General features: G+C 35.9%; 1 protein-coding gene across 1 annotated transcript in view; it reads right to left on the reverse strand.

Moving 5' to 3' along the window:
- The window catches only part of CSMD1 (CUB and Sushi multiple domains 1), a 1,609,724-nt gene that overhangs the window by 1,121,631 nt on the left and 475,080 nt on the right, over nucleotides 1-13,013 (reverse strand). Inside the window, exon 3 of the mRNA XM_033104535.1 lies at nucleotides 7,537-7,649. Coding sequence (XP_032960426.1) covers nucleotides 7,537-7,649 — 113 coding nt within the window. The remainder of the gene's footprint in view (nucleotides 1-7,536; nucleotides 7,650-13,013) is intronic.

Genomic DNA, 13,013 nt, shown 5'->3' on the forward strand with positions numbered 1-13,013 from the left:
AACTAACCATGTATACCCAGAAGTACAAAAGATGCAATTTTGCCTTTCCTCAGTGACCTCCAGCTTATGTTCTTCTTATTTTAGAATAAAGAATGAACAAATGAAAAAACTAAACACTAGCAAAACACCTACCTACATTAGTTAAGACTTGAGGGAAAAAAGAAAAGAAATGTCACCCTAACTAGAATATGCAGCTTTCCAGCTCATCACAAAGTGTCACTCAACAGTTTAGCAGGGTGAGTCTGTCTATTGCATTTGATTGCCGTAACGTTGACCTTTCAGAAAATATTCACATTTCTCCTTAGTCTGGGCTTTTTAGAAATGTTTGTATTGATGTTACTAACAGCAATAATTATTCTCAAAAGTCGTTTGAAAACCTTTTGTGGTTCCAATGTACCTACTCCTACTGTTGAAAATCTGCAAATGGAGCACACAAAAGATGCCAGGCTCTGACAAATAAGCCTAGTGAAGGGCTGATATGAAGATCAACAGCTTGGCTCACTACAAAAACCAAGTGTGTCCTCACTGAAAAGTGTGTCTTTACCTGGGCTCACCAAGCTAGTTTACCTAAATTATCAAGAGGAAAGTCATTCTATAAAGTTTCCCATCTAGAAGTTTTAGCTTCAGTAATTGTTCTAAGTCCAAACTAATGTTAGCGTGTCAACTAACGGACAGCTAACTGTGGTTCCTTCACCAACGCTTCTCCCCTGAGGGGAGTTTCTCTCCTGCCACGTGGGTCACTCCTGTTCCATGCTTTAATTCAGGTTGAGTTTGGATAATCACTTCAAGGGAGAAATAAATCGGTGCTGACATTCTAAATAAAGCTTTGAGCTTGAAGGGTAATAATCTAGCTGCTCCTTTTAAATCCAGATTCATGGATGTTAAAGGAAAGAAAATTCTGCTTGAGGGATGTGTCAGAGGGAAATGCCAAATGCATTCAGCCAAGGAGAAACACAGGCAGCAAGAAGCCATCCCCCACCCCCGGACTTAACGACTTAGTGAAACCCACAATGAAAGGTGTGTGTTGTAGCCAAGATTCGCTTTTACCTGGTGAAAAGCTAAGTACTGTATGAAAATGTAAGCCCTTCACTTCCATAAAATAAATGTATAATGAATGAAAGTCCATTTTAGGTTCTTACAGGTTTAATTGGATGGCCTGTATTGAGTCTATTATTTTTTAAAGAGGATTTGCTTGTGGGACACAGCAATTCTTTTAGGTTTTGAGGAAAAGAAATATGAATTCCTGGATGAAATTAAGGTGGAGTTCAGTGGAGATTTTTTATCAACTTATTTTGAATATTTACTTTGTACCATATATCAAGGACTCAGGGGTTTCTGTTTGTTTGTTTGCTTGTTTTTTTCCTCAGAGTCCATCATTGTCCTCCAGCATCCAAAGGAAAACACCATCAGTGATGGTGTATATGCCATCTCACAGCTCAAGTCAAAAGCGCGACAAGCATTCAGAATCCATTTAATCCAGGTTATCCCTCTTCTCTCTGCTTACATTGCGGGTACCACAACCAACAGTCAAACACCGAAGATGACACAATTGCAAAATGGAAGCAGAGGCAAACAAAAGCACTATCCTTCCTTTTGTAGCACAGTGACTCGATTCCAGCCTTTTCTCTAAGGCTGGCTGGCAGAAAATGCTCAGGCTCCTGGATGAGCCAATTGAAAGCTGACCTCCAAACTGGGAGGTAGGTTGGAAGCATCCTGCCTGGACCTCTGAGCACCAGAGCCCAGGACAGCTCCCCTCTGCTCCCCTTCAGATACTCCCATCAGCTTCCTCTTGCTTCTGCATCCCCCTCTCCTGTCCACCAAACTGCTTATGGCTTTAAAGATGGTGTGTGCTTTTCTCCACGCGTTTGCTCGTGATTCTCCCTCACTCAGAAAGACCCTCCTGGTATCTGTCTTCCCGGCAAACTACTAGTCAGCGCCTGCTCCGGGGCAGCTCTTAGCAGGAGTGCTCTGAAGATATTGTTGGAGATATAGCCCAAGCAGGAATTCTGCCAGGATGTCTACGTGGCCCACATACACCTGACCTTCCCCTTTGGCCTGGTTGTCAAATCCTGTAACTTTCACTCTATGTTCTACTGAATTTTGTCATTTCTCCTTTACTAGTCCTTCAGAACAAGCACCGTTCTTATCTTTCTATTCCTATTAGTATTGCGTCTCTGGTAGACGCTCAATGAATGCTTCATACATAAATGAGAGAAAGAATGAATGAATAAACGGGTGTTCATTTATATAACCACTGTGTGTATATATTTGTATATGTATACATGTGTAAAATGAAATTATCTTGTGGATACATACATGTGCATATATGCACATATTTATGAGTGTATTTGCATATGCATGTATACACAAATAAACTTAAGTATATGAGAGGATATATGCTGCATGGCCAAGAGTTACAACTGCAAATGTAGACTTATATTCAACGTCTGCTTGCACTATTTAGTAGCTATGAGACACTGGCAAACTAAATTACTGTAGGTCACCTGCTCACTTTCTCTACCTGATAATATTAAGTAATTGCACTTCACTTATAGAAATCTTGTGAAGATTTAATAACAAAATGTATATAAGAGTTTATACTGTTCTAGGCTATCACTCTATCTATCTATCTATCAATCATCTATCTATCCATCCATGCATCCATCCATCCATCATCCATAGAGGTATATATACCTTAGTAAGCATAACATAATGCTATGATTGATAAAATGAATAATTTCAAGATAAAAAAACACTCGAAAGAAATGACTTCCTTAGGAGAGCATTTTATAACCCAGGGGAGTCTCTTAAACCATCTTCACTGGCAATTGTTTTTCTCACTCCAACTAATGAGCTGTTTCCTATGAAACACAAGTTCCTGCCCCAAGCAAACTTTTACTATTTAGGAATGTCAAATTCCTCCTCCCTCTACCTCCCATTTTTGCATTAAAATAGACCTTGACACTTTCAGATTGTTACACATTTCCTGCATAAAATTTAAGGTCAATGTATTCAAAGATGGCACATTTGGAAGTTGAGATAAATGTTAAGTAGGTAAAATTAGTATTTTCTGATCAAAATATTTGACTGTCTACATTTGTGGTTAAAATTTCTCCCTTTTTAACTACAGTGTCAGCCAGCATTTTTAGACATTTTAAAGAGAACAGATTCCTTTGTTTCTTATCAGCTTTGTCTTAAACAAGAATCTAATTTAACATTCTTTCGGCCTCATTAAGCAATTATTGCAAAAGTGAATATGTATGTCAAAATATGCATATGATCTTCATTCCAATTTCTTTAAAAAAAAAGCTATCATCCCATGGATAAGGCCTTTGCCCATTGTACAAATAAAAGCTAGTTCTCCATCAATGGGAACATTATTGATGTTCTATACAAAGAAATAATTTATGTTAGTGAATACATGTTGGATTCATGATATGCACACAGTTGGTGCTTTCTATCCAAATATAAGTTGTATTATATGAAAAAATTCTACTTCACACAAAATGCTAGATTATAAAAAATGCAATCAATGTCAAAGAAAACTGATTGTTCCTACAAAAATATAGGAAAAGTGAACCTAAATCATGGTAAATAATTCATGAAAACTAAATATTTAAAATACAATCAAGACATAAATTATTAAAGGTCAATGTATAAAAAAATTACCAAACAGTTTATGAAACATTTGAAATGAAATTCAGGATATAAATAAAGATGTGCATTAACAAAAGAAACATCATTTAAAAATAAATCAAACTTCAGAACCAAAGCTACTAACATCTGGAGCTGGAAGTTTTCATCATATACTCATTAATGTTTCTAACATTTAGCTCACTTTGTCACTACTAAGAAAATTGACTAGGAAATAGAGGAATTCCCTTTTAAAAAGTGAAAAAAATAAAAAAAGCATCAGAGCGACAGGTTTTTTTGGGACATAGTCTCTAGATTAATACATGTCACCAAACTGACCTGGTCTCTTCCTCAAGTCGAATGATAGCCATGCGTTGTCATGTATGTTTGTTATGACATCAGACTTTCCCATGGGCTGACATGCCACATCAATTTTCTGATATTTAGATGATTTTTTGTTATAGCATAAACTTGATAAACAAAACAAGCAATTTCTCTAGTAATCAAGATCTTGATTAAAGAAGGTCAACATATAGGATACAGGAATAAATAATATTTATATACCTAGTACTTCATTGTTTGACAAATGTAGGAATTTCAATAGTACACCCATCTTATTTTAAATTATGTGCAATCCCAATATTTTCTGTTATAAATTTACCAGAGAAAATGATGCAAATTCTTTGGTTTACTATGAAGAATAATGTCCAATAATGGAACTAGCAAATAAAATATTATAAAACACCCTATTAAGTCAGTAACATCAATTTCATTATTCTGTATGTATGGGTTAAAATATGTTGATTTCACCAACAATCTATAAACTTACTAAGACCCTGACAGGCTCCAGATTGAGAGAGTTAATTACTGTCTGTGGTAATGTTAGTGTGAAATTTATAAATATTTCCTTTTTATTTCCAGGGTTAAGTACAATGACTGAACACATTAGAATATTTTAATTTATTGTTTCCATACTTGTTATGTGGCTTAATATTTCCATGCATGAATAACAATTCATGTAAATGTTACCTATTCCAAAGTACTGCCAGAAAAAATAAAAAGTTACGTGCCCAAGTTAAGTTTGTTTATTGTGATTAGACAGATTTTCAAAGTTTGGAAGATATCCTTCAATTCAAGCAAATGAATTTGAATAAAAAAATTGAATATCAAACTGATAATATTAAACAAATCCTAATTATATTTGGAAGAAAACAGTATTAGATTAAGATTAGAGAAAATCATATTTAAAAATGCTGATTTTGTATTTTCTATATAAATTAAATTTCGTTCAGTTGTCTTGGATAAAACATCAATATTTTATTGTATTATTTTGCTTATATTAATTACCTGATGGACAGTCCCATCCAAATAAAACCTAATGAGAAAGACAGAAACCTGACTCATCAAAAGGACTCAATGTTTTGGTTCCAAAAATTTTCAGATATTTTTTTGACAATTATCCTTGGTTCTGCTTTATATTATATTTGAAAGGTATATTTGCATACTTCATGTACTGTTCTTAATAATAACTCCCTTTTTCCAGTGACATCACCTTGGTACATCACAGTTGTATCTAACTATTGATAAATCAGCTGGTGCTTGTGATGAAAGTTCTACTCCCTTCTAGATAAATTCTTCAGTGCTTAATTTTAGACTACAATTAACTATTTTCTCTTTAGACAGTACAAATTTATTTCCTCAGGAGACCTTTAAGCTAATTGAGAAATATTTGAAAAATAATGGCATTAAATGATGTATACAATTTTGGTTTTGATGACAAAGCACTTCACAAAAAAACAACTAGTATTTACTTGTAAATAGACTATATTGCAATGTAACCATTTGAAAAACAAACAAAACTCATAGACACAGACAATAATTTAGTCCTTACCACAGGGTAAGGGGAGAAGAGGGTGGTAGATGAGGGTAAATGGGATCAAATATATGATGACAGAAGGAGAACTGACTCTGGGAGGTGAACGCACAATGCGATATAGAGATGATGTATTACATAATTGTATACTTGAAACCTGTATAATTTTACTAACCAATGTCACGCCAATAAATTTAATAAAATATTTTTAAAAACAATAAAGAAGATTAGATTGGCTAAGGAAAATATTAATATAAATTTCAAAAAGAGCATTTCCACATATCAATTTAAACACAGGTACGCACACAGGCACACACACGCACACACACACACATACACATTTAACTATGGTCCTGTTAACTTTCCTAGTAATTTTTCAATACTTTTTAGGTATTCATAAATATTTTCCTACAGAGACAATCTCCCCAATAGTTTTTTGTTACACCATCATGGCAACCAGTGATACCAACAACAAAAGCCCAGAAAGATCCAATTATTCCTTTGGCAATCACTCCACACCAACAGAGTTTCTATAACATTTATCTTAGGAAATTCAGCAAAACATGATTTTCAAGTACCAACTTTGTCAGGGAGGGGAGGAAATTTGCCATGATTTCTCGAATGTGGAAACTTATCAATCTGCTGAACAAATGTCAGATACGATATCTGGACGTTACGTTTCACGGGTGACTGGTATGGATTGCCTTAGAAAACTTTTGCAATGTCAAGCAAAAGAAGAAATTATGTGAAGTCAGGGTACACAGGAAGTGGTAGATATAAGAAAATTTGAAAGCAAATAGCACCTATTAATCTTAAATTAGTGTGTTACTCTCCAAAGAATAAATTACTCCCTGATAGTAACATACTGAAGAATGATTCATCCTTCCATGTCACTGATGCCGGTTTATATATAAACACAGTGGCCTGGAAGACACTGCAGTCAGAATAGTTTACCATCCTAAGGATCATTCCACACAGAACGTTAAACAGAAGGATACACTGGCCAGTTTACATGTGTGCAAAGAGGACATTCCACCTGTGGACTTTCTGATAATCCCATACGAGCTAAATTCAGTTGCACAAAGCACATGTAGACTTTATTTTCCGCAAAGAATGAATTTGCTCAAGTGTAAGGACTCTGAATACGAGCACATACAGACATGACAGTCCAGAAGGATATCCGAAGTCAAAGGTGTGTGTTCTAAACAGCGATGGGCCTATACCCCGACCACAGTGTTCAATTCACAGGCTCTGGGATTTATGTTAAAAATAATAGTCTTTGAACTATACAGAAGAGAAACTTTTAAATATCTATATGAAACAAGACTAAAATAGACACCCCTCAGCATTTGCACTTAAATTATCACTAGTGCGATTTCATAAAAATAGAAGGTGTTATGTCATCATCTGTATTATTTCCTCTATCAAAGGTTCAGCTCTCTTTTATCGTTTTAAAATGTCTTCCCCAAACTAGTTCAGTAATGAGAGCGAGACTCCATGGGACCCTAGACACAAATCCGAAAACATGAAAACAAATGAAACCCAAGCCTGATTCACGCCATGACCTACCAGTAAAACAAAATTTTGTTCTCAATTAGAAGTTTCAACTTGGAAAACAAAACTCACTTAATAAAATTCCCTTTACTTAAGGACTGTCAGTATTATCACCCCACAATTTTTTTTAAGAAATTTCATCTGCATTAAAAATAAATTCTTCACAGTAAAGGAGTGCTGTCAATTAGTAGTCAAGATTCTCAAAACATCTCTGCTACACATCAAAAGAAAAAACACTTTTCCAATTAAAAAGAGTACTATCAATAAAGGGAAATTGTAAACACACATTTTGTGCTAAAATGATTGGCAATGATACCAAGTAGTGTTCTCCAATCATCAATGTATACCACAAGAGTCAAATGTTTGCACCACAAAATCACCCGGGAAATACAAGTCGACATTAAAACCTTTATCCCCAGGGACAAGTGTGAGATGGTCTGCGCAGTGAGGTGTGCAGAGCCCAGGAACAGTCCTACCTTCATACAGGGCTTTGAAACCTTGGGCGCTCACAGCGAAGTCAGTGGTGAACCACAGCGTGAGGACGGATCCCGTGCTGACGATGGAGGAGGGCAGCTCAAATCCCGAGAGTCTAAATGCCAAAAAAACACATGCATATCGTTAGGAAGCATGGAATTGTTACTGAAGCTCATTTGATGAACACATCCTGTTTCTCTTTCCAATGTGGTACATTTATTTGAGGTGTGACATTGAACAATGACGTGATCTGTGCACAAGATGCTGACAGGTAATTAAGCTTGTCGGAGCATCAGAGTCAGTTAAACAATTTTTGAGAAGAGTTTTTTTAAATCCTTACGTTATAAGTTTATTTTTATATTTAAGTCGATTTGATGTACAATCTTATATTGATTCTATTAGTTTCCGATGTACAATAGTGATTCAAAACTTTTATACCTTACGGATGTGATCATCCCCAGCTCTTCAGCACTCATCTGTCACCGTGTACACTTCTCACAATATTATTGACTATGTCCCCCTTCCCCTTTTCACCCATCCCCAAACACCTCCCTTCTGATCTCTGTTTCTAGGAGTCCGTTTCTGTTTCGTTTTGTTTGTTTGTTTTTTGATTCCACATGTAAGTGAGATGGTATGGTATTTGTCGTTCTCTGTCTGACTTATTTCACTTAATGTAATACCCTCTAGGTCCAACTATGTTGTCGCAAATGGCAACAGTTCATTCTTTTTCATTGCTAAGTAATACTCCATTGTATGTGCATGTATACACACACATATCACATCTTCTCTATCTATTCATCTTTGGATGAACACCTAGGTTGCTTCCAGAAGATTACTACTTGAAGGACCTCTAGAACACATCCTTGTTTTAAACAGAGCAGATAGAACTTGAGGCAATGCAAAGTCGTCCTCATACAGGCTACACAAATAAGATGACTTTGCATCTGTTTTTGAGTTCATTATTTTCCTACTAAATTATTAGATGGTGGGTTGTCACATCTCATATTAATGTACTTATTCTTAATTTCTTCCCAAAATAAATCACAGTTTCTCTTGAGAAGAAAACATATGCTACTCACAGCATAATAATTCAACATCAATTGCCACCTTGAGCAGAGGTCAAATGAATTGATTTTCATGTTTGGATTTCAAGACAAATCTTTTGAGTTCTAAGATACATTTTCCACCTATCATTAGGTTTGGATATATTTAGAAATTTTAATGATAGTAAAGTCAGAACTCCAAATGACTGAACTAGTATAATACGCATATTACTTTATAAACTAAGAGCTTTTTTAAAGGTCAAAAAATGCTTCATCAGTTTATATTTTCATAAAGTTTACTAATTAAGTACTTTGTCTACAGATACGTGGTTTAATGTAGTCCGAAAACAAACCTCTGAAGCCAGAAGAAATCAACCTGAATGTTTATTCCCCATGGGAGAAATTGTGGCTTGCCAGTAAGACCATGGCACTGAACCTAATTACAGTCTCTGTAGGTTGCAGAATCAAAATAGAAACCACTAAGAGAAAACTGAAAAGACAATCGCCAGTCATTAAACAGCACACTTCTAAATAATCCATAGATCGAAGAGAAAGTCTCAAAGGAGATTTTTAAAAGAATGCACTGAACTAAATAAAATTTAATATGCGACATATCAAAAGTTGGAGGACTCAGCTAAGCAGTGCTGACAGGGAAACTGATAGTACTGAAAAAGTGCATTAGAAAAGAAGAAAATTCTCATATTAATCATCCAAGCTCCTATATCAAGAACTTAAAAAAGGAAGAGTAAAATCAACCTGAAGCAAATAGAAGACACAGGGATAAAAGGTGAAATGCAGAAATCAGTGAAATTGAAAACAGAGAAACAATAGAGAAAAGCAATAAAAAAGAGCTAATTCTTTGACAAGATTGACAAAATTAACAAACATCTAGAAAGACTGACAAAAAAAGGGGGTGTAAGAGAAGATACACATATCTAATATCAGGAATAAAATAGCAGATTTACTAGCGACCCCACAGACATAAAAAAAAAAAAAGTTACAAAAACTGCACACATAAATTTGTCAACTTAAATGAAACTTCCTGAAAAAACACAAATTACTACAATTTATCCAATACAAAATTTAAAAACTGAGTAGCTCAATAACTATTAAACTACCCCAAAAGAAATCTACAGGCCCAGGTGGTTTTACAAAGACTACTAGTGCTATAGTGAATGCTTGTGTGCCCCCAAATTCATGCTGAAAATGAGTCCCCAGTGTGATGGTTAGGAGGTGGGGCCTTTGGGCAGTGGAAGGTCATGAGTGTGGATCCTTCAGGAGTGGGGTTAGCCCCCTTATAAAAGAGACTGCAGAGATGCATTGCCCCTTCTGCCACATGAGGACACAGCAAGAAGAAGCCATCTGTGAAACAGGAAATGACACAGAATCAGCTGGCACCTTAATCTGGGACGCCCCGTCACAAGAACTGGGAGAAATCCATTCCGATTATTTATAAGCCACCTGGCCTATGGTATTCTGTTATTTACACTAAGGCAACTATCCAAAGGCACTCAAACAGCTACTAAACATTTAAAGAATTAACCAATTTTACCCAATCCCTTCCAGAAAATAGAAGTGGATGGAACACTTCCTTATGCATTTTTCACACTAATGTTACCGGTACTATAGAATGAATTGTGGACCCTAAAATTTCATGGTGAAGCCCTAACTCCCAATGTAACTGTATTTGGAGGTAGGACTTCTACAGGGCAAGTAGATGAAATAAGGTCATAAGGATAGGGCGCTCATCCAGTAAGATGGGTGGCCTTATAAGAAGAGGAAGAGAAAGAGATTGCTCTCCTTCTCTCTCTTCTACCCGACCTTCCCTCCCCCTACCACATGCATACGCTGAAAAAAGGTCATAGGAGCACACAGCCAGAAGTCAGGTGTCTGCACGCCAGGATAGTCCTCACCAGAACTTTACCATGCTTCACCCTGCTGTCTGATTTCAAGCCAGAAATACATTTCTGTGAGAAAATCAATTTCTGCTGTTTAAGCACCCAGTCTACGGCATTTTGTTGTGGAAGACCAAGCTAAGACACCCTGATAGTCAACCAGACAAAAACATGCAACAACAACAACAACAAACCAATATCCCTAATGAATACAGATGCCGGAATCCTTAACACAGTAAGAGAAAACAGAAGTAAACAATGGATAACCAAAGTTACTCAAAATGACCAAGAGAGTTTATTTCAGGGAGGTAAAGAGGGTTCAATATTTGAAAATCAATCAATGTAATGGTCATAAAAACAGGTCTAGAGAGTAAAATTACAAGGTTGTAATAACCTAAGTAGAAAAAAGCATTTGACAAATTTAAACAGCCAATCATGAGAAGACATTTCAGTGACATATGAATGGAGGAAAACATCGCCTTCTTGACAGTGATTATCTACAAATAATAATAATAATAATAATAATAATAATAGTAAAAGCTATAGTTAACATTACACTTAGTAGTAAGACTTGAATGCTTCCCCCTAAGATTGAAACAAGGCAAAAATGCCTGGTCTCACCACTTTTATTCAACATTGTGCTGGAAGATATAAGCAGTATGATAAGCTAAGCAATGGAGGTGGATTAGCCGACTGGGTGAAAAAGGTGAAAGGCATCAAGGAGTAAAAATTGCCAGTTATTAAAATATCTCCGAGATGTAAATACAGCACAGGGAATAATATTGTGACAACTATGTATGGTGTCCGATGGGTGCTAGCCTGACGTCATAAGGCATATACATGTCTAATACAATACTGCACACACACCTAAACCTAATATAATTTTGCACGGCAACTGTAACTGAAAAAATAATTAAAAAAAAAAAAAACATGCTAAGAAATGGAAACAAGTGCATGCAGATCGGAAAGGACAAAATAAAATGGCCCCTATTTGCAGGTGACACGATTATCTGCATTGAATATACCAAGGACCCCATAAAAAAACCTGAGGTAAGCAAGTGCACAGAATATAAAATAAACATACAAAACTCAATTGTATTTCACATACTGGCATTGAACACATGGTCACCAAAATCAATGATGTAATGTCATTTACAGTCATTGAAAAATGCTGAGATGTATCAAAAGATGTGAAAAATTGTATCCTGAAAACTGAACAATTGTGAAGAAATCAATGAATTGCTAAATAGAGAATATACCAATGCTAATAGACAGGAAGACTAAACCTTGTAACAATGTCAATTTTCTCCAAACTTATATCCAGGTTTAACATTTTCTATAAAAATCCCAGCAAAAATATTTTGTAGATATAGACAAGGTTTTTCTAAAATTAACATGGAAAACCAAAAAATAGAATAGCTCAATTTTAAAAAAGGTTAAAAGAAATCAGTCTACCCACTTTCAACCTTATTTCATAGTTACAGTCATTAAGAGTATGTGGTATTGGCGAAGGGCTAAATCCATACATCAGTGGGTGCGAACAGAGAATCCAGACACGGACCCACATAAATACTCCCAACTGGTTCTGACAAGGTGCAAAGACAGCTGAGGGAGTAAAGGAAGTCTTTCAGCAAATGGTGCTGGAACATTTGAATGTCCATAGGCAAAGGCAACAAACCTGTAAGCCTCGATATATGTCTAGCACCTATGTAATAACTAACTCAATAAGGACCACAGATACAAATGTAAACTGTAAACCACAACTTTTAGTGAGAAAGACATAGGGAAAGACCGTTAAGATCTAGGGCTAGCCAAAGAGATTCTAGACTAAACAGCAAAAGCACAATCTATTAAAGGAAAATTCAATATATCAGAATTCATAAAAATTAAAAAAAAAAATGTTGCTCTGTGAAACTCCCTGTTAAGAGGATGAAAACACATGCTAAGACTGGTTAAAAAAAAAAAAAAAAACTTGCAAAACCACATATCTGGCAAAGGACAAGTGTCTGGAATATAAAAAAGAACTTTAAAGACTCAACAGTAGACGAAAAAACAATCCAATTAGAAAACAGGCAACAGACACAGACTCCTTTCATTGAAGAGGATATGGAGACAGCAAATAAGCACACAAAATGTGTTCCAATTCATCAGCCATTAGGGAGAGGGAAATTAAAACTGCAAGGAGATATCACTACATACTTAGTCAAATGGCAAAAAAAACCCACAAAAAACAAAACAGAAAAACAGTGACAGTACCCAAAGCTGGCTGGAATGTGGAGAAAACACATTGCTCGTATAGTGCTAGTGGGCCCAGCCCATCTGAAGACATTTGTCAGTTCCTCACAAAATGACACATGCAACTACCACATGACCAAGCCATTGCTGTCCTGGGCACTGGGCATGCACCCTGACCACATGAAAACTTATGCTCACACAAACCTGTACGTGAATGTCTGCAGCAGCTCTATTCTTTATAATCAAATACTGGAAGTAACCCCAATGTCCTTTAAGGGGTGACTGGCTCACAAACTCTGGCACATC

This window comes from Rhinolophus ferrumequinum, chromosome 4 (genome assembly GCF_004115265.2).
Source record: "Rhinolophus ferrumequinum isolate MPI-CBG mRhiFer1 chromosome 4, mRhiFer1_v1.p, whole genome shotgun sequence".
In the NCBI taxonomy this organism is placed as follows: Eukaryota; Metazoa; Chordata; class Mammalia; order Chiroptera; family Rhinolophidae; genus Rhinolophus; species Rhinolophus ferrumequinum.